Source organism: Lampris incognitus, chromosome 15 (assembly GCF_029633865.1).
Source record: "Lampris incognitus isolate fLamInc1 chromosome 15, fLamInc1.hap2, whole genome shotgun sequence".
In the NCBI taxonomy this organism is placed as follows: domain Eukaryota; kingdom Metazoa; phylum Chordata; class Actinopteri; order Lampriformes; family Lampridae; genus Lampris; species Lampris incognitus.
The window spans coordinates 38547856-38571086 of record NC_079225.1 but is presented as its reverse complement, the minus strand read 5'-3'; the positions used below and the strand labels follow the sequence as shown (position 1 = coordinate 38571086).

The following is a 23231-nucleotide window of genomic DNA, read 5'->3' as shown; positions in this document are numbered from 1 at the left end:
TTTAGAGGACCATTTAAAGGTAAGATAGGTTTATTAATAAACTTTGCTGCTGTTAGCTAAGTTCGGTGTGTATTTGCTCAACTGTTGGGGTTATTTCAATGCTAGCTATTAGCTGCTCAACTCTACAGGCAACTGGAAGTAGCTGGTGGTAGATAGCTAACGTTAGCTAAACTGGGTGTGTGTTACAGGCAATTAGAGAAATATAGTGCTATCTAGTGTACAGTCACAGACTGTTGCGTATAGCAAGGCTAGATGATTTTCATATTGGAACATAGGGATAGGAAAAATAACACTAGTAATTTTGGTATCCCGAACCTTAAGTTACTCGGTTCTTTGCTTGAATTCGCCTCTGGGAAAGGGACTGTAATTGCACTTGGCTATTAGTGTCTAATGTCATCATGTTTGGGGGCTGACGGTGGATGAGCGGTACCAGTGGCAACGTTGTTCACGTTGGCACTGATGTCAACATTGCTTGTTTTTAATGTGCTGCAATTATGGCTAGGGATAGCGATGCCCATAGGTCTAAGGTCCCAGTATTAGGGAAACATGCTGGGGTGCTTGATAGACTTAAACATGTCGGTTATGTGGATTTCATAAACTTTTTATTGTTTTACATGACAGTGACTTGCAAAAGACTAGAATGAATGACGCACCATTGTGTAGGCTATGTCATCCATTTAGGCTAAGCAGGTTGACGTGACAGCATCGTAACACATAAAAGGTGTAGGTTTTAAAGGCTGTGTACATCCCTCGATCGACATTATGTGGCCGGCCCACTGAAAAAAGGTGTGCACGTGTCGAACCCGCTGTTGGAAAGAATTTTGAATGCTAGAATTGCCATCCGAATGTGCAAAAAACATTTTTTTTAAAATATATATATAAATGTGTTGGCTAACGTTAGCGAATCCCGCTCTTCTCACCTGCCTACCCATGTGAAATGCTTTTGACGTGTCATGAATGATAAAGTTTGAGTCTGAATCACAATATCATTAAAGCTAAACTAACATTAACCTTAACTTGGCGTAATTTTCGACATCATAATACAACCTACGTTGAACGCATAGGTTGTCTATCAACACGCAACTACGGTAGGCTACAGCTTCATTCAAGTAGCCTACGGCGACCGGTGCGTGAAGACGCACACAACTTATTTAACAACACTGTAGCTATCTCCTAAATAGGAACTGTATGTCGTGTGCACAAATTAACCAAAACATATGGTATTTTAATAGGCGATGGAAAATGTGTCTCCTCAGTCTCATTCTCCTAATGGCAACGCCTAACCACTTAGGACACCTCTCGAGGTCTCCTAAATATCTGGGGGAGTAGGAGTGTTTCTTAGCCTTGAGGAAGTTGATAAATGAATTTTATTCAAACCTGGACTTGACCTGGACTTTCTGAGAGTACATTCGTCTTTCTAGACGTTTTGGATGGTTGGAATGCCCTCTAGTGGACAAAATGTACTTAATAACCACATTCTGATACTGTAGACGACATTGACATAAGCCTGTAATAGGCTAAATTAGAGCTTTAAAAATTCGAATATATTCGAATATTAAAAATAATAATGCGTAAAAATTCGAATTTGATTATATAGGCATATGATTATATAGGAAGATTGACAGCCCTAGTCCCCAGCACTTTTCAAAACTCACTGGTGCTCATGGTAAATGTCCCCTGCACTTTTCAAAACAAACTGACACCCTTGTTCTAAACCAAGTACTTGCCTACTTGACCCCTTACCAGCAAAACTTTTTCAAGACCACTGGCCTTTCCTGGGACCTGCAATGCTAATCATTGTTAATTTATCACTTACAACTGGCATTGTTCCCTGCAGTTTTAAGACTGCTGTGGTTAAACCTGTACTTAAAAAAAAAAGCACCTCGATCCAGGATCTCTTAACTATCAACCACTCTCTAATCTTCCATTCTTTTTCTAAAGTACTATTCAACACATATAGAAGAAAACCATCTATACGAACCTTTTTATTCGACTTTCAGGGTCTGTCACTCCACTGAAACTGCTCTGACCAGAGTGGTGAAAGATCTTTTACTAGCTATGGACTCTGATTCCACTTCTGTGCTTCTACTACTGGACCTCTGTGCAGGTTTTGACACCACTGATCACTGTATACTATTAGACAGATTCAATTGTAATTTTGGTCTCTCTAGTTTAGCTCTCTCTTGGCTTAAGTCCTACTTATCTGGAAGAACACATTGTGTCTGCTATAATAATATTATATCAAAATTCTCTGATGTTAAATATGGTGTACCTCAGGACTCAGTTCTTGGCCATCTACTTTACATTTCACCTCTTGGCCAAATTATACGCATTTATGGAACAGGTTTCCATTGCTATGCTGATGATACTCAGCTGTATGTGCCTATAAGGGCTGGTGATCATAATCAAATGACTAATTTAGAGGCCTGCTTGGCTGCTATGAAAAATTGGATGTCAGTAAATTTTCTGCTTTTAAATTCAGATAAAACCGAGATGCTGGTCATTGGCCCTGCTCGACAGACACCAATTTGATCAAGTAATGATAACAACCGACAACTCTGTAATTTCACAAAGTGTGGCAGCCAAAAATCTTGGTGTTATGTTTAATCCCCGCCTTTCCTTTGATAAGCACATTAAGAAATCATCAAGACTGCCTTTTTTCACTTATGTAACATAGCTAAAATTTGGTCTTTCCTGTCAATGGCTGACACAGAGACTCTAATACATGCATTTGTTTCATCCAGACTTGATTACTGTAATGTTCTGTTTTCAGGTCTGCCACATTCTAGTACTAAAAGTCTTCAGATGGTTAAGAATGCTGCAGCTAGACTCCTAACTAAATCTAGGAAATTTGACCGTATGACACCAATTCTTGCCTCCCTTCACTGGCTTCCTATTCATGTTAGATCAGACTTCAAGGTGCTTCTGCTGACTTATAAAATCCTAAATGGGCTTGCCCCATCTTACCTGTCTGTGCTCCTTAAATTATACATGCCATCTCAAGCTCTTCCCTCTCAAAATACAGGGCTCCTGTGTGTACCCAAAGTTAAAAAGAAGTCAGCTGGTGGCAGGGCCTTTTCCTATCAGGCTCCGTTCTTGTGGAATCACCTGACTGCTGCAATCTGACAACCAGAGTCTGTTGAGTCCTTTAAATCTAAACTTAAAACTCATCTTTTTGCCTTAGCCAACAATTTGTTGCCTGTAAGTTGAGTGCTTCACAACGTGTACAGCACGGCGGGTCGGTTTCTGTCTCAATGAATTTACCAAGCAGCACTGTTCTGCCGACAAGATTATAGTGTATTGATTATTGACTATTGCAAACTGTTCTCTTTTCTCTCTCTGAATGATGTCTTCTCCTTTCTCTTTTTGTGTGTGCGAACGGTGTGATATGAGTCTCCCTTGTGGGCAGGTGCAGTCTGTCTTCCTTCCAGGTCTCCATGGTGACAGTGGTCGCGACCTGGACACTGGTTGGCAACCCCCCCATCACATTTTCTTTTTAATCCATATAATTTTGTTATCCTGTTTTAATGTTATATCCTCCTCTCACTAAGGTCCCTTTCACACTTGAAAGTCCAAACCAAGGTCTGAACCAGAGTCTGGTTCTGGTGCTTTCACATCTGTCATTAGGTTCAGGACTTTTGCTTTCATACAAGTGGACCTATGAACCAAAGGATCAACAGTAACCTGGTAACTCAGAACGAAATCTAAACGTTAACGGTTACCTGAGCAACGCAACTGAGGCACCCGAATCACCTGTGTGGCCGTGGCGGGTTCAATTGCCTATCTAGCCATGGATCAAATCTTTGTTCAGTTTGTTGCCATCGTACTGTTACAAATATGCTTTTGCATCCAACATTTTAATTACCAAGGTGTGCTTTTGCGATTAGCTCGTCGTCGCCATTCAATTAGATGCCTTTTGCATAACGGTAGACGACGCAGACGGCAGGCGAGGAAGCGAAGGTTGCTGGGTGTTACGGTTTGTGTTTGTTTTATCACTTCCTATGATTGATCCGAAAGGCCGAACCTTTGATTTCACATTAGACATTCATGAACCTTGGTCTGAACCGAGACTACCTCCTGAGCCTGGACCAAAGACCGAGTCTTTGATCCCTGTACCCTGGTCCAAGAGGTTTCACACCTGGCAATCTGGTTCGGACTTTTCTGGAACGTCTGAAAGTCCGGACTAAACAACATAAGTGTGAAAGGGCCCTAAGATGCGTGATTAATTTTTATTTTTATTTTTTACATGGCTGGTCGCGTGGCTCGGGTCCCGGGCTGTTCCGGTGGCGTTTGGACACTGCAGAGCGTAATTTCCCCACAGGGATCAATAAAGTATCTCAAAAAAAAATAATTTTTTTTTAAATCATATAGGCTGCAGTAGAATAATAGTTACAAATTAAATACTGGTCTGTAGCCTTTAAGTAAAAAGCAAAGCAGCCCCAAAATGTAATCTCAAATTCAAGGAACTGTATGAAATGTCATGCTGTGACAATAAATACAACTATGTGATTATGGGCTCTCATTTTGGTTTGCAATCTTGAAAGTATGACTAAAATTTTAAGTGTTTCAGCATTTAATCAAACACACTCTGGCTATATTTGAATAATAACATTGAGTTAAAGAGTGAGGTGTTGATACTACTGATAACTAAAACTAAAAATGGTGGCATATCATTTTCAAAATCCTGGTATTGATTTGGTATCTACATATTGATTATTGTGACATCCCTAATTTTATCCACTTTGTAATGTGTTTATCAAGTCATTTGGAAGAATGGTTCCCAAACTGGGTTCCAAAGACCACCAGAGGTCCTTGAAAGGGCTGCAGGAGTTTTTCAGCAAAAGGACAACTAGATTAATTTCATTTTTATTACACTAATTTCCAGGGAATGTACCTTCCTAGAGGGGATTCTTTCTGACAAAATCCTCTCAAACACAGGTCTGTGGTCTATCGTGCATCTATTTTGGAGGTCTTTTACATGAAAAAGCTTGAGATTGCATGGTTTCTCATAGTCCCAAGAATAGCTTCCATTCATGTCAACTGCTCACTTTTTGCTCCTCTAAGAAGCAGGGCAAAAAGTTATGTTTTGTTATGTTATGTCATGTCTTCCGATTTGGAACACTCAGAACTTGTAAATCTGAATCCCATGCTTGAAAGTTTTTGTTGTTTGATAAATGAAACTCTGAATGGATGTTTAATAAATTTCTGCTTTGATTCTTTCATAAATGTAATAAATAAGTAGTTTTAGTATTATGCATATTTAAAATAATTTTTCATCCTTCAACAAAGGTAATTTCAATAGAGGCATTAAATATATTACGATAGAATAGAAAGAATTTTGTTTTACTTTTATATGGCATTTATTAGTATCATTAAGTTCTTTGATAATATGGTAGTCGTCTTCAGTCCAAAACGGCAGAGGCGTAGCTCTGCTGCTGCATGCTGATGTTGCAATAGAACCGCCAAGTAGGGTCAAAATTAAATCTCAGGACGTACCACATTTCCCGAATAACATTAACTCTGTGGACAACCACTTCAAGTTCACCAGGGAGGATGTGAAAAATGACAGGTTAGCCTTCTTAAGACTGTGAAAATACAATTGGTGATGGGGGGACATTTGATTGTTGATGTTAACTGTAAACCAACACATACTGATCAGTACTTAAGGTTTGACTCTCATCATCCACTGGAGCACAAACTAGGAGTTATCAGGATGCTGTACCACTGAGCTGACAACGTCCCCATCAACAAAGCGGCCGGGGAAAGGGAGGAATCCCACATTAAACAGGCCCTGGTTAAGTGTGGTTATCCTAACTGGGCATTTGTCAAAGCCAGGAAGACGCACAAACAGTGCACCAGCTGATCGAAGAGAGAAGGACAATAGCTGTCTAAGCGTAAACCAGTGGCGATTCCGTATGTGGTGGGAGTGTCAGAAAAGTTCAGACGTGTATTTTCCCAAACACAGTCTCAGTTGCCTTCAAACCCCGAAACATGCTGTGCCAGAAATTGGTCCACCCCAAGAATTGGGTCCCCCAGCACAAACAGAGCAATGTAGTGTATGCTGTTAAGTGCCGGGAGGATTGCTGTGACTTGTACATTGGGGAAATGAAACGGACACTGGCCAAGAGGATGGCACAACACAGAAGAGCTAACGCTTCGGCCAGGACTCCGCAGTCTACACCCATCTACAGGTCAGTGGCCACTCTTTCAAGGATGAGGATGTGCACATCCTTGATAGGGAGGGACGCTGGTTTGAATGGGGAGTCACAGAGGCCATCTATGTGAAGAGGGAACGACCATCTCTACACCCCGGGGGGGGGGGGGGTTTGAAGAGTACATCTGTCGCCATTTTACAATGCTGTGATTGCAACCATTCCCAAATTCTCTGTGAACAGTACACATTGCTGTTGAAACTCTAGTTAATGCTCACGGCAATTTGCATATGAAACCGATCGTTGTTTTGGGTTGTTATGCCACTATATTATTTACAAGGGTGGGGATATCTGCAGTCAGTTTAGACTGAAGAGGTCACTTAGATGAGTGATGGAAGGTTTCTCTGTCAATAAACATTGTGTCCGGATGAACTGATTCAACTTTCTTTGATAAGTACAATTGAGGGTCCGCGTGGACACGGAAATCGGCTCTGTGCATAACTGTAGTTGAGTGACGTCCAGTTTCTACTGCAGCAGTCATACCAGTTTCCTGTTTGCTGGCAATTATGGTGATGAATTGTGGACACAACTTGACATGTCCAACTTGAAACTTTCCACCCGTTTGCTGGCAGGTGCAGGTGAAGGTTTGTCGACAATTCCGTGCATGTCGTCGACATTTATCCATGGTAAATCTTGCAGGCATCGCGACAAATATGCCACTGTCAATAGCACGCGCCAACAAACAGGAAACTGGTATGACCGCTGCAGCAGAAACCGGAAGTCAGTGGACTACAGTTATGCACAGAGTCGATTGGCCTTAAAGCTGAGCAGCGGGGGGGGGGGGGGGGGGGAGTGGACAGGGGTCAATCGTACTACGTACTCAGGAACGGTGCAAAGCAGCCATACCTAACGTGAAAACACCCTGGAAATCTGAACTACTTCAGCATGGTAAATGTGCCCGAAGCTCTCCACGAGCCCATTATAAACGCTAATAAACCTCTATAACAAAGGTCTTATAAAAGGTGCTTCACAAGCAAGGCAAACTGGAGACAGAAGGACAATGACAACAGCCTGCACACAGCAATTAAAACGAGGCTTATGGAAACGGTTTCTGGGGTGTGTGTGTGTGTGTGGTGGTGGTGGTGCGTAAATGGTGAGGGAGGGACGGCGTTAAACCAATTAGGTGGAGCAACAGCAACAATAATGACCTTGTTATGTAGCACGTTTCTAAGAGCGAGTCCCCAACGCTGTTCGCGACTCAAAGCAGCGAGACGACTCGCCCAGCCTTCGCTTCTGCGAGACCCGCAGAAGCGAAGGCTGGGCGAGTCGTCGTTTCGAGGGGGTCGTGCTGAGGGGCGCGAGTCCGCTCTTCCATGTCGACCAACATGGTACACTTTGGGGATCGGACCTCCAGCCGAAGACCACGTCGTTCACACACACACAGCCGAGTGACCCCCCCCCCCAACCTCCATTCTGCAGACCCACGCAAACCTCATCGGCCAAAAACAACCCCCCCCCCCAAAAAAAACGCATTCTCACCGTAATCTTCGCTATCTGGGGCTCAACAGCTTTACGCTGCACGCAAACCCCCCCGCCAGCTTGTTGTTTAAGGTGAGAGTACGGGACGTCGGCTGCGCAGTAGGAGGAGGGGGAGAAGAAGCAGACATACATAAGGAACATAACGAGCACGGAAGCGAATAGATCAACGCCCCCCCCCCATCCGCCAATTAAACGAGCACGCGCTTGTAGCCGGACACGCAGAACCCGAATTGCCGAGGCGAAATGTGAGCCGCCGAGCGGAGCTACACGTCTCCTGCGGGGCTAACACACGCTTCGCCGTGGCTGTTAAAGAAACGAAACCGTGGCGACTGCTTTGCGAGAAAAAAACAAAAAACAAAACAACTACAGCCGTCAATTCACGGCGAACACACGGCGGACATTAACGTGATGTTTCTACCGCAGTTGGGATTCTCAGTCCTCGCACAGCAGCTAGCCGGCCTGCGCTAGCGCCCAGCTAGCGGACTACGCTAGAGGCGCTAGCCCGAGTGCGCTCGATTTATACCCAGTCGCGCCCCGTCGACACGGAGCTCAACTGCCCCCGAGTTACAGCAACGCTCTTGGCCGCGTTCTACGTTACAGTTCCCTCCCAGGACGATGCGCCGCGGCGCCGCCCGGTCGGAGCATCCGCGTTCGCACATCGGGCGCACTCCCCGTGGTCGTCCGAAGGGAAACGGGACGATGTGACGCCACCTCGGTAGCGTTCATGCTAAATGCGGTGAAGCAACGTACCCGACAAAAGTCTTGGCAATACCGGGAGGATGACTGGACGGGCGAGTCTGTGCCGTCTTTAATCAGGACTTCTTGCAGTTCTTGCAAGCGTTGCCTAAGAGCTCCAATCGCGCTGGTGCTGCTCCGACAGCTGCGGACCTGGTCGGCCTCGTCGTCCGCCATCTTCACACCCAGCTCCGGCGCGTAGCACTCCCGCTTACGTACTTCAGCACGCTAGGATGTTTACGCACCCATGCAAAAAAAAAAAAACCTCCCCTGCTGGTAAAAGTGCGTAGCTCATTGCTCAAGCTAACAGGGGGAGCGAAGACGAGGTCACCGGGCGATGGCACAGCGCTGTAGTCCCGACTACCGAAAGGTGTGGCTCGTCCCCCCCCAATAAAAGCACATTTTCATTCACATGTCACATCCATTCATTTTCAGCACAGCGCACCTTACGCGAGCCTGCCATGGCTGTGAATACGCGGTGCTTTATTGTGATTTAATGGAAGGACAACGGATGACATATTATATATATATATATGTGTGTGTGTGTGTGTGTGTGACCTTAAAAAAAACATTATATATATATGATATATATGACTCTAAAATATATATATGATATTATATATATACGATTATAATCATATATACACTACCGTTCAAAAGTTTGGGATCACCCAAACAATTTTGTGTTTTCCATGAAAAGTCACACTTATTCACCACCATATGTTGTGAAATGAATAGAAAATAGAGTCAAGACATTGACAAGGTTAGAAATAATGATTTGTATTTGAAATAAGATTTTTTTTACATCAAACTTTGCTTTCGTCAAAGAATCCTCCATTTGCAGCAATTACAGCATTGCAGACCTTTGGCATTCTAGCTGTTAATTTCTTGAGGTAATCTGGAGAAATTGCACCCCACGCTTCCAGAAGCAGCTCCCACAAGTTGGATTGGTTGGATGGGCACTTCTTGGAGCAGATTGAGTTTCTGGAGCATCACATTTGTGGGGTCAATTAAACGCTCAAAATGGCCAGAAAAAGAGAACTTTCATCTGAAACTCGACAGTCTATTCTTGTTCTTAGAAATGAAGGCTATTCCATGCGAGAAATTGCTAAGAAATTGAAGATTTCCTACACCGGTGTGTACTACTCCCTTCAGAGGACAGCACAAACAGGCTCTAACAGGTACTATTTAATGAAGATGCCAGTTGGGGACCTGTGAGGCGTCTGTTTCTCAAACTAGAGACTCTAATGTACTTATCTTCTTGCTCAGTTGTGCAACGCGGCCTCCCACTTCTTTTTCTACTCTGGTTAGAGCCTGTTTGTGCTGTCCTCTGAAGGGAGTAGTACACACCGGTGTAGGAAATCTTCAATTTCTTAGCAATTTCTCGCATGGAATAGCCTTCATTTCTAAGAACAAGAATAGACTGTCGAGTTTCAGATGAAAGTTCTCTTTTTCTGGCCATTTTGAGCGTTTAATTGACCCCACAAATGTGATGCTCCAGAAACTCAATCTGCTCAAAGAAGTGCCCATCCAACCAATCCAACTTGTGGGAGCTGCTTCTGGAAGCGTGGGGTGCAATTTCTCCAGATTACCTCAACAAATTAACAGCTAGAATGCCAAAGGTCTGCAATGCTGTAATTGCTGCAAATGGAGGATTCTTTGACGAAAGCAAAGTTTGATGTAAAAAAAATCTTATTTCAAATACAAATCATTATTTCTAACCTTGTCAATGTCTTGACTCTATTTTCTATTCATTTCACAACATATGGTGGTGAATAAGTGTGACTTTTCATGGAAAACACAAAATTGTTTGGGTGATCCCAAACTTTTGAACGGTAGTGTACATATATATAATATATATACATTTTAAAGTATATATATCACATATATAATATATTTTTTAAAGTCATATACATATATAAGTATATATCAGACTATAAAAATTAATATGGTAGAGACTGTTTATTTTTTCTCCAAGCCAACTGCTGCTTAAACACACGCGCGCACACATGCGCGCGCACGCACACACACATTCTCTCCATTCATTATTTTGCCCCCTTGAGCCTTTTGGTAAGTCAGTTGGGATTTTATTCAATTACTCTTTCTTGTTCATTTAGACTGGCATAATGCACACTAGAGATACTACCGCTAGATTATAATAACAAGAATTATATTTTTTTTTGCCACCTCTGAGTAAATAATTTCACTTAAATGTCCAAAATTGAGAAATACATGTTAAGTTGTAATATTTTTATTTACAAAAGCACAATATCACACTTCATTTTGCAGACATATGTATATGTATGTATGTATGTAGGTAGGTATGTAGGTAGGTATGGATGGATGGATGGATGGTCATGTTTACATCCTTTGGCATGTGATGTTTAATCTGCAATATTATGTGTGCTCCTTTCGTTTAAGCAGTTTTTTAAAAGCCAGTTTGAAATCGTCATTAAAGCTGGTGTAAAGCAGCGGGTTGATGAGAGAATTGATGTAGCCCAACCAAGTCAAGAGATCGGAGATAAGCGGGGAGGGCTGCATAACCCGTAAACCAACCAACAGCTCCTTCATAAAGAAAGGCAGCCAACAAACAATAAAAGCCCCAAGGATGAGGCCGAGGATTCGTGCCGCTTTCCTCTCGCGTGAGCTACATATCTGGTTTTTCTCAGCTGCTCCATCGACATCTGTCCCAAAGGCTGGGATTCGGATGGCGACACCAAGCTTGTCAATAGCCAGAGTGGGATCTGAGGTGGACAAGTCCGACACACAGAACGTGTGAGCCGCGCGGCAGTGGTCTACCGAGCTCTGGCTTCCCATACTACGGCCACTCAGGTGCCGGGAGGAGCCGCGTTTCTGGTAAAGTGTCTTTGCCGCGTTGTAAATCCTGTAGTATAGGATGAGAATGATAATCATCGGGATGTAAAAAGCCCCGAAGGTTGAATATATCGTGTAGCCCAGGTGGTCGTGCTCTATCAGGCACTGCTGGAGGCTGCTGCTGCTGGACCTCTGTCTCCAGAATAAGGGAGGTAGGGATATGAAAACCGAGATGACCCAGATGACTCCCACCATGACCCCGGCACGGCGGGCTGACCGCTTGCGGGCGTACTCGATGGCTTTGGTGATAGCCCAGTAACGGTCCAGGGCTATGACACACAAGTGCAGGATGGAGCAGGTGCAACAGGTCATGTCCACGCTCAGCCACACCTCACACACCACCTGACCCAGGGACCACGTTTCCATGGTGATGTAGAGAATGCTGATCGGCATCACCAGGATGGCGACCAGGAAGTCGGTGACAGCCAGGGAGCAGATGAGGTAGTTGGCCGGCAAATGGAGCTTCTTGGTGGTGCAGATGGCGGCGATGACGGCGCCGTTGATGAGCGCAGTGAGGAGGGTGAGAATACCGAGTACGACCACAACCGCTGCCATCTTGTCTGGGAACCCAATGACCTGCAGGGTGCCGGTTGGTGGTCCTGTGCAGTTTGTGATGTTGGGCTCTGTAGTGCTCTCCCACAGGCCCCTTTCCATCTCCATTCCTGGACCAGGCCTGGTCTCTCCTTCCCCGGAGTCACTCCCAGGGAGACTGCACTCCCTTGTGGGTTAGTAGTTTTTCTGTAACAGACACAGCAGGCATATAGAACATTACAGTTGGCATACATAATTGTCAAACTTTTAAACAAAATTAAATTGTAGTTTGCCAATTTACTAGCTGTAAAGACACCTCACTGTCAACAATAACCAATATCCGGTGTCTAGATTTTTTATTACCTCTGCCAAGGAGGATATATTTCTTTCAATCATGTGTCTCTCTGAATGTCAGTAAGATACCTCAAAAACAGAAGGATGGACATTGAGAAAAATTGTGTGGACGGGTTTGCCTCGGCACCCATACAGCTAAACGATATGTTATCACCTTTTCTTGTGATCGTATATTTATGGTGTTGTATTATCATGATAAAGACTCCAAAAATGACAAAATGAGTGTGTTGATATATATACATACAAATGTCCAATTTTCAAATCCAGGAGCAGCACATTATAACCTACCGCAGTTCAACTCAATATGATAGACGAGAAGTTATGTTTAGTTCATGAATAATTAATGCAAAGATAAAATTGTAACGATAGGTTCAAGACAGAGAAACTTCAGATGGAAAAATATCCCAAAAGGAGAGACGGGAGGGGCTGCAACACTGATGAGTACACAGCATTCAGACTGTATGTGTAGAAGACCCCTGCCTGACCCCGTCACCGTTGTGAAAGGAAACCCAGTAACATTTAGATCGAGGCACCACCGTGCCATGCCGTGAAAATAACGCTTCTTCATTCATTTCCAGTTCACACCTTTCCCTTGGTTCGGGTAACAAACAGTAAAAGATCACAGAGAGTTGAATATCACACACACACACACACACACACACACACACTGCACACAATGTTTATTGAGGGAAATGTTTCATCACTCATCTACGGCCCCTTTTCCACCAGCTCGACTCAACTCAACTCGCTTTTTTTGGTTAGTTAGGGATAGTACCCGGTGCCAGGTACTTTTTTGGGGACTACCTCCATCGAGGTTCCAAGTGAGCTGAGCCCATACTAAATGGTGACGTGAAAAAAAACACACTATAAATAACAAAATAAAATAAAATAAATCAAATATAAATATATGTACATTTATTTTTATTTTTGAAAATATAAATAAAATCTGGGCGACACGGTGGCGCAGCGGTTAGCACGGTCGCCTCACAGCAAGAAGGTCCTGGGTTCGAGTCCCAGGGTAGTCCAACCTTGGGGGTCATCCCGGGTCGTCCTCTGTGTGGAGTTTGCATGTTCTCCCCGTGTCTGAGTGGGTTTCCGCCGGGGGCTCCGGTTTCCTCCCACAGTCTAAAGACATGTAGGTCAGGTGAATCAGCCGTGCTAAATTGTCCCTAGGTGTGTGTGTGTGTGTGTGTGTGTGTGTGTGTGTGTGTGTGTGTGTGTGTGTGTGTGTGTGTGTGTGTGTGTGTATATGTCGGCCCTGTGTGATGGCCCGTCGGCCCGTCCAGGGTGTCTCCCCACCTGCCGCCCATAGGCTGCAGCATCCCCGCAACCCTGAGAGCAGGATAAGCGGTTCAGATAACGGATGAATGGAAAAATGAAATCTTAAAAAAAACAAAAAAAACTGGTCAACATGCCCAAAAATGACCAGCGGGGCGTCGCCGTGAGGGGATACTATCTGCAGTGGATAATGAAATCCCAAAAAGTAAAGCAAGTAGAGTCAAATAGAGTAGAGCCAGTACCATGCAGTGGAACAGGGGCACAAGTGACCTCTTCAGTCTAAACTGACTGCAGGGACCCCCACCCTTATAAACAATACAGTGGCACAACAACCAAAACTAATGACCAGTTTCATATGCAAATTGCCGTGAGCATTAACTAGAGTTATAGCGGCCGTTTGTCCTATTCACAGAGGATTGGGGAATGGTTGCAGCATTGTAAGATGGCGACAGATGTACTCTTAGCCCCCCCTCGGTTCATGGACGTTCCCTCTTCACATAGATGGGACGGCCTCTTTGACTCCCCGTTCAAACCAGCGTTCCTCCCTATCATGGATGGGCACATCCTCATCCTTGAAAGAGTGGCCACTGGCCTGGAGATGGTGTAGACTGTGGAGTCCTGGCCTGACGTGTTAGCTCTCCTGTGTTGTGCCACCCTCTTGGCCAGCGTCTGTTTGGTTTCACCAGTGTGCAAGTCACGGCAATCCTGCCGGCACTTAACAGCGGACACTATACAGTAGCTCCGTTTGGGCCAGGGGACCCGATCCTTGTGGTGGACCAACTTCTGTTGTTAACAAGATGCACCATCTAAAAACAAGTCCTTGTAGCTCAAGGAAATTTTGCTTGCTGGGTGACTGTGTCTCATATTAAGTGTAATGAGATATTTTGACTGGGAACGAGACAAATATGCTTGGTGAGATTGGGATTTTTTGCAGCGATGGTGCAGCGTGTTTCGGGATTTGAAAGCAACTGAGACGCCATGTTTGGAAAATACAGGTCTCAAGTGTCCCACTCCTGCCTCATGTGGAATCGCCAGTGGTTTACGCGTGGGCAGCTGTTGTCCTCCTCGATCGGCTCGTGCACGGTTTGGGCGTCTTCCTGGCTTTGAAGGCCACCCAGTTAGGATAGCCACACTTAACCAGGGTCTGTTTAATGTGGGATTTCTCCCCTTCCCCGGTCGCTGTGTCGGTGGGGACGTTGTCAGCTCGGCGGTCCAGTGTCCTGATGACTCCTAGTTTGTGCTCCAGTGGATGATGAGAGTCAAACCTTAAGTACTGATCAGTATATGTTGGTTTACAGTAAGCATCAACAATCACATGTCCCCCATCACCAACTGCAATTTCACAGTGTAAGAAGGCTAACCTGTCATTTCCCACATCCTCCCTGGTGAACTTGATGTGGTTGTCCAGAGTTAATGTGGTCGGTGAGATGTGGTACATCCTAAGATTTAATTTTAACCCAGGCGTCGTCAACAAATCTGAACCAATGTCTTGGTGGTGTCCCCTGGATAGGACATCAGATCCCTCTTTTCCACTTCCACCATATACAAGTTGGCCACTACAGGTGAGACTGGGGAACCCATAGCACACCCATGCCTCTGCCTGTAGTACTGCCCCCTGTATGTGAAGTACGTGGACTGAAGACACAGCTTCAGGAGCAGACACACTTGGTCAGTGTTAAGGGTGGTCCTATTGATAAGGGTGGGGTCGTCCTGTAATTTCATGCGGGCCATCTTCACTGCTTCACCAACAGGAACACACACGAAGAGAGAATTAGTTGTTTCATCCCCCTCCATCATGATGTTTATCAGGGTGGGGACACCTGCAGTCGGCTGAGACCGAAGAGGTCACTTAGATGAGTGATGAAACCTTTCTCTCTCAATAAACGCTGTGTCCCGATGAACCTATTCAACTTTTGGTGATTTTCTCACCTGGATGATTGAGCACGCATACAGAAGAACAATAAAAGATTTCAGCCTGGTTTGACACCTGATACCGGCCTGAATAAAACAAGGCAGCAGCGTGATAAAAACTCGTTCATTACTGGTTCATTGGATGATGTCTCCGGAGGCTGATGCGAGTTACGGAAAAAAAATGGAGCATCAACCTAACCTGTTGCAGTTGGAGTTAGGGACCAGTAATCATTTGATAAACGGACACAACTGCGCAATTAAAATAAGTCTTTGGACTAATGACGATGTTAAGGCTCGACCTGACGTTAATTATAATTAAGTCCTGTCAGTTGCTATGGAAACACCATCGCAACAAACAGCCCGATTAGCCCGGTGTGTCATGGAAACACCTCAAGCAGCAACCGGGCTCTGCTGGACTCAGCCCTGCATGGCCCGACACAGCACAGCTCTGCGTAATGGAGATAAGCAAGAGAAGGAGGTTGGTAGTCTCGACCAACCTCCTTCTCTTGTAAGTGTGATGTAAATGTCACGCCCAACTAAAGGATTCTGGATCCAACCCTGTTTCAGTGCAATGTGAACATGCATAGGGGTGTAAGATAGCCGCTCTTGACTACGTCCAGCACTAATACCGGCTCTTCCTGCTTTTGAGAAGTGCCTTCTTATGCATTTCCAGACTTGTTGAGGTGGATGTTGATCAGTTTTGAAGCTGCATTAAGAAAGTAATTAAGCTAGCAATGCATAGCTTAGTATTCAGCTGTATTTACCCATGACGTCTACCTGCAGTGGATTAGGTTTTTCGCAAAATATTTCTTAAAAATTCACTACTACCACTACTACATCTACTACCACCACTACTACTACTATTATGACTACTACTAATATTTTTGGTTGCTCCCGTTAGGGGGCGCCACAGCGGATCATCCGTTTCCATCTCTTTCTGTCCTCTGCATCTTTCTCTGTCACACCAGCCACCTGCATGTCCTCTCTCACCACATCCATAAACCTCCTCTTCGGCCTTCCTCTTCTCCTCTTCCCTGGCAGCTCCATATTCAGCATCCTTCTCCCAATATACCCAGCATCTCTCCTCCACACATGTCCAAACCATCTCCATCTCGCCTCTCTTGCTTTGTCTCCAAACCGTCCAACCTGAGCGGTCCCTCTAGTATACTCGTTCCTAATCCTGTCCTTCTTCGTCACTCCCATTGAAAATCTTCACTAACATGTTAAAATATGTAATAACTTGGTCATATCTCATTTCCACACATATATTTTAAAAGCAGGATAGGCAAACATGCTCCAAAAACCCTATTCATTTTCAGCATAAGCCAAAAATAAGGGGATCCGGATATAGTCTGACAGCCCCGAAATTGACAACACCACTTTCAGGAGTTATAGCAGGGATGGAAACTCCTTTGATCTATTCCCTACATCTATTACATCTCACACAGTGGGGGAAAAAAAACCAAACAAACAAAAAAAACAAAACACATTTCTAAAGGGAGAGTCGAGCCGGAGGGGAACCAATATAGTGAAACACGCTTAAGGAAGAGGGGCTGAAGAGGATTCCTGTCACTTATGTCAGTCACGTCATGTCATGCATGTCAAACTTTTCCCCCAATCCTTGTGAAGGGCTCATGCGAGTCCCTGAGTGACAGCTGAGAGACCCTGGGGCAACAGTGTATTAAGCCTGACCGGGGGAGAGCAGGGCACCTAAGTGGTGGCTGTCGCTGACAGCACATCTCATCAGCTGTTGTTGTTGTCATGGACATGGCTGACAGCCGCCCCCATAGCGCCGCTCGGCAGACATCAGCTGAACCAATATTAAAAGGCAGGTGGGCCAGATCAGCGGTGCGGTAGGAAAGACGTGTGCGTCTGTCCCTTTTAGATGAATACGGCCACGTCGCGGTGGGACAAACATTCTCGGCGAGGGCCCGGTTAAGTCTCTATACACACGCTTCGACTCTACAGCTAAATAACAGCTAATCTCCCGCCCTCGTCATTCATCCAGCAGAGGTTCGCGGTGTGCTGGGCCGGCTGTGGTATCAGCCTTTACATTGGAGCACATACACACACATTCACAGCCTCCCGGTGCGGCACCAATGGGGCAACTGTGGGATTAAGTGTCTGGGCTCAAGGTCATGTTAGAAATGTTTTCTGGCGGAGGCTCGTTCACGTTACAGACTGAGCCATTCAGAAACAGTGACCCGCCAGTCACAACCCTACGCTCTCTCTCTCCAAAGCCCAGGCTCCCGCCGGCCTCTGTAAAGACAAAATCATTCACAGTTCACAAATATTGGCAATCGGTAGTTCATTACAAGCACACACTCTTGTCCCTTAAGTAAAGGCCAAGAGATGCTGCCTGCGGCGTAGGTGGTTTCTAGCAACACAGTGGTGGGCCCTCTAGCACCTATGAGTAGATTTAGTTAATACTACTGCTACTACTACCACTAGTACTACTACCAGTAGTACCTGCACATCTGCCCATCTTAGGAGAGAGATCCCTTCTCCCTGAGGTTTCTTCCTATTTTTCCTCCCTGTTAAAGGTTTTTTAGGCCGTTGTTCCTGATCCGATGCGAGGGTCTAAGGACAGGATGTTGTGTTGCTGTAAAGCCCCTTGAGGCACATTTGTAATTTGTGATATTGGGCTATACAAATAAAGCTGACTTGACTACACTGCTTTCGGCTGTTCCCGTTAGGGGTCGCCACAGCGGATCATCCGTTTCCGTCTCTTCCTGTCCTCGGCATCGTCCTCTGTCATGCCAACCACCTGCTTTGTCCTCCCTCACCACATCCATAAACCTCCTCTTCGGCCTTCCTCTTCTCCTCTTCCCTGGCAGCTCCATATTCAGCATCCTTCTCCCAATATACACCCAGCATCTCTCCTCCACACATGTCCAAACCATCTCAATCTTGCCTCTCTTGCTTTGTCTCCAAACCGTCCACCCTGGCCACCGAGGACGCACAAGCCAGTGCATTCTTAGAGCCGGTCCCAAGCCCGGATAAATGGGGAGGGTTGCGTCGGGGAGGGCATCCAGAGCAAAACCTTTGCCAAATCAAATGTGCGGATCATAATTCAGATTTTCCATCCCTTTCTAACCTACATATAAAACCAATGCCAAACTCTCCCCTCCACTAGCACATGCAGGGAGAGAAGATACAGGTGTCCTGTGTCTATATTAAGTCTAACACAGTGAGTGTGAGGTTGTGTTGTCCTGGCTCCTCTGTGTCAGTGTGCACAGTCAAACTCTCACTTTTCCATTGTGTGCGTGCACCAATGGAAACCAACAGAGAAATCTCATGTAAAACACCTGGTGACGGCAGTGATTTCGATACTAACCTGCCGGGCAAGGAGCTGTTGAAATGACTCTGCCACTTGGTGGAGGTAGAGGGACACAAGCAAGTCCACTGGTGGGATTGCTGCACACCGTATGAGTCATTCCCTGCGCTCAGCAGATCACAAGCCTGCAAACCACGAAACCTTATGAGCATCACTCCTGCAGGAATTTCATGTATGTGCAAACCAAACCAACTTGGTGTCCGTAAAACTTTATGTTGAAGGTCAGTGGGAAAAACACCATCAGCTTTGATCAGGGGATGGGATTATACTGGGCTTGATGATGGAATTATGTCATTATGTAATCTGATTTGTGATCGCACTACATTCACTGTATAAGATATTAGCTCAGAAGACCTCTCTAAAGAGATAGTTAGCATTAACTGTTAGATAATCCATTTATCAGATTTCCATTGTTCCCCAAGTCCCCCCCCCCTTTTTTTTCTCTCCCCAATCTGACCTGGCCAATCACCCTGCTCTCTGAGCCGTCCCGGTCGCTGCTCCACCCCCTCTATCGATCCGGGGAGGGCTGCAGACTACCACATGCCTCCTCCGATACATGTGGAGTCGCCAGCCGCTTTTCACCTGACAGTGAGGAGTTTCACCGGGGGGACGTAGCGCGTGGGAGGATTATGCTATTCCTCCCAGTCCCCCCCCCCCCCGAACAGGCACCCCGACCGAGCAGAGGAGGTGCTAATACAGCGACCAGGACACATAACCACATCCGGCTTCCCATCCGCAGACATGGCCAGTTGTGTCTGCAGGGACGCCCGACCAAGCCGGAGGTAACACGGGAATTTGAACCGGCGACCCCCTTATTCCCCAAGTCTGAGACAATACTTCATGAGGCCTGAGTTTTCTCTGCATTTCGGTCACGATTCAACAACGGCCCAGATTATTGGCAAAGAAAGTAGCTGAAAGCATCAAAGACAAAGGTCTCGGTAGAATCTAATTTTTCTTCCGAGGTGTTAAGAGGCTTTTAGAGAGAAAGAGAAAAAAACAGACACTCCTCCAGTAAGTCTGAGATGAATCATTGATGCTATCTCTCAAACTGTGCTCCGTTCATGCAAAGTGTGGAGATGTTCATTTCCTGAGATCTCACCTCGGTGGACTCTCATTCTTATAGTTTCATTCTTACATGGAGCAACAGAATGCTGCTGGGCCTCTGTGTAGAGCAGTAAGCAGTATGAGTAGTAAGACAAGTAGCATAGCCCATGGAAGCAGCAGTGGCTAACATAATACATAACCCACCGTATCACAGAAAGTGGAATCAGTTCATCTGGACACAACGTTCATGACTGACCAAGTGTGTCTGCTCCTGAAGCAGTGTATTCAGTCCACATACTTCACATACAGGGGGCAGCACTACAGGTAAAGGCATGGGTGGGCTATGGGTTCCCCAGTCTCACCTGTAGTGGCCAACTTGTATATGGAGGAAGTGGAAAAGAGGGCTCTGATGTCCTGTCCAGGGACACCACCTAGCCATAAACTCGGATTTGTGGACAACACCTGGGTTAAAATTAAATCTCAGGACGTACCACATCTCACCGACCACATTAACTCTGTGCACAACCACATCAAGTTCACCGGGGAGGATGTGGAAAATGACAGGTTAGCCTTCTTACACTGTGAAATTGCAGTTGGTGATGGGGGGGGGGGTTTGATTGTTGATGTTTACAGTAAACCAACACATACTGATCAATACTTGAGGTTTGACTCTCATCATCCACTGGAGCACAAACTAGGAGTGATCAGGACGCTGGACCACCGAGCTGACAACGTCCCCACCGACACAGCGGCCGGGGAAGGGGAGAAATCCCACATTAAACAGACCCTGGTTAAGTGTGGTTATCCTAACTGGGTGACTGTCAAAGCCAGGAAGATGCCCAAACAGTGGACCAGCCGATCAAAGAGAGGAGAAAGACAACAACTGTCTAAGCATTAACCAGTGTTGATATGAGGTGGGAGTGTAGGAACAGTTGAGACCTGTATTTTCCAAACATGGCGTCTCAGTTGCTTTCAAACCCCAAAACATGCGGTCCCAGAAGTTGGTCTACCCCAAGGATCAGGTCCCCCATCACAAACAGAGCAATATAGTGTAGGCTATTAAGTGCCGGGAGGATTGCCGTGACTTGTACATTGAGGAAATGAAACAGACACTGGCCAAGAGGATGGCACAACACAGGAGAGCTAACACGTCAGGCCAGGACTCCACAGTCTACACCATCTACAGGCCAGTGGCCACTCTTTCAAGGACGAGGATGTGCACATCCTTGATAGGGAGGAACGCTGGTTTGAAAGGGGAGTCCAAGAGGCCATCTATGTGAAGAGGGAACGACCATCCCTGAACCGAGGGGTGGGCCCAAGAGTACATCTGTCGCCATCTTACAATGCTGTGATTGCAACCATTCCCAAATCCTCTGTGAACAGTACACACGGCCATTGAAACTCTAGTTAATGCTCACGGCAATTTGCATATGAAACCCGATCACTGGTTTCGGTGGTTATGCCACCGTATTGGTTATAAGGGCGGGGATACCTGCAGTCAGTTGAGACTGAAGAGGTCACTTAGCTGAGTGATCAAACGTTTCTCTCAATAAATGCTGTGCCCAGATGAACTGATCCAACTTCCTGTGAGTTTCTCACCGGGAGTATTGAGCACGTATAAAGACAGCTCCCACTACGGTACTTTAACCCCGTGTCTGTGTACTTGAGCTGTGGCGGCTAACACCGCTACCGCTACGAGCAATGCAAATGGTGATCATGTTAGTATAGCTCTTTTTCAAGCGCTAACGCCTCCATTAGGTCCCACAGAACATTGTAGAATAATTCTGGGACAGAGCAAATTAACATCACCCTCATGCAACGTCCCTCCCTCCCCCCTCATCTCATCCCTCTCTCCCCTCTGACCTTTGTGTACGTATGAAATGAGAACAACACATTTTTTGTTACCGAGACTTACAACTTGACATTTCATTTATAAGGCTAATCAATGCCACAAATTGAAAACAAAGGTAATCCCTGGGTAAGTATATTTGTGTGTGTGTGTGTGTGTGTGTGTGTGTGTGTGTGTGTGTGTGTGTGTGTGTGTAGTAGTTGCACTTCTCTAGGCGGATCCTAGTTGGCACCCTGTGCTTCAGAAAACCACACAGCCCACGGGAAGCAGCGTACACGAGGGGGGGGGGCCCGTATCTCAACAGCTTAAACCCCCCACGGACGGGAACAGACCTCGGAGGCGTGGAGACGGGCAAACATCAAAAGAACCCTCCCCAGTCAAACCGCCTCTTTGTCTAACAGTCCCCTAGCACGGACTAATATATTCCTTTTTATCCAGCTCTCATTAAGTGAAGGATTAGAAAAGTGATTAGAGAACCTCGGTGCTGCGTTTCAAAGCGTGCTCAGGACTTCATAGATGTGATGCATTACCCCCCCCTCCCCACCCCCCCACCCCACACACACACACACACACACTGGAACGGCTGAAGTGATGAATCACTGACAAGCTCCGCACTTGTAGTTTCAAGAGAAATGCAAAGATAATGAAGGGCTCCGTATTGATTCCCTTTGATCTGAAGCCATTAGCCGCGATTTGGAAACAACGGTGGCCACATCAAAGAGGGCTGAATCAGTTCATCCGGATACAAATCTGGATACATTTGTATCCAGATGAACTGATACGACAAGAGAAGATAAGGTAAGATACTTTGTCATTGTTGCGCACACAATGAAATTACATTTGGTGACTCTCAGACCAGCAGCACTAGACGAGGTAATTGATTTAAAAAAAAAAAAGAAGATTAAAAACAAGGACAAACAACATTTAGTATAAACAAGCGAGGTAGTAAAAAGGATGACGAGACGACAAAAGATAGCTGCGGCTTTTTAAGGTTCGACATAGTGCACGGGATTATTGCACATAGTTGTCCATATTGCAGCGGCTTTAGTACCAGTTAGTCCTCAGCAGCTGTAGGCAGGTGTGTGGATGGGGGGGGTGGGGGGTGGGTGCGGAGGATGGAGGCTACAGCTCTGGGGAAGAAGCTGTTCCTCAGCCTGTTAGTCTGGGTTTTCACCGATGGCAAGGGAGCAAACAGACGGGTGACCTGGGTGTGTTGCGTCTTTGCTGATGTTGCCGGCTTTCCTCTGTAGGCGGCCGGCGTACACGGCGTCCAGGTCCGGGAGCACGGCTCCCACAATCCTCTGTGCTGCCTTTAGCACCCGGGCCAAGCCCTTCCTGTTCCCTGCCGTGCAGCTGGCATAGCACACTTCCTCAACACTGCTTCAACCTTCGTGGATTTTCTTACCTGGGTTATCGAGCACACATCAAAACCGTGACACTAGTAATGGGGGAAATGTGTCGAAAGGAAGGATTTAACACGGCGGGAAACGCGTGCAATGATGCAAACGGCTGATATTCGATTAGAGGAGAGTTTGAGAGAGCGAGGGAGAGCGAGGGAGAGCCTCGTGTCTCAGCTGCTGCATGTGGGGGGCCGCCGTACGGCTCCGTATTTAAAGACGCGTTACAA

General features: G+C 45.9%; 2 protein-coding genes across 2 annotated transcripts in view; both read right to left on the bottom strand.

Annotated features, from left to right (window-relative positions):
• Positions 1–8739, bottom strand: part of znf292b (zinc finger protein 292b) — a 45724-nt gene extending 36985 nt beyond the window's left edge. The window contains exon 1 of the mRNA XM_056294215.1: positions 8442–8739. Coding sequence (XP_056150190.1) covers positions 8442–8603 — 162 coding nt within the window. The 5' untranslated portion in view covers positions 8604–8739. The remainder of the gene's footprint in view (positions 1–8441) is intronic.
• A 2084-nt stretch (positions 8740–10823) lies between these two features.
• LOC130125285 (5-hydroxytryptamine receptor 1E) lies at positions 10824–11960 on the bottom strand. The gene has a single exon (XM_056294821.1). It carries the CDS (start codon positions 11958–11960, stop codon positions 10824–10826), a length of 1137 nt encoding a protein of 378 aa, XP_056150796.1.
• Positions 11961–23231: the final 11271 nt, after the last annotated feature.

Bases quoted from the DNA above. Each gene is read 5' to 3' on its own strand.
- LOC130125285 (XM_056294821.1), bottom strand. From the start codon at position 11,960: ATGGAGATGGAAAGGGGCCTGTGGGAGAGCACTACAGAGCCCAACATC.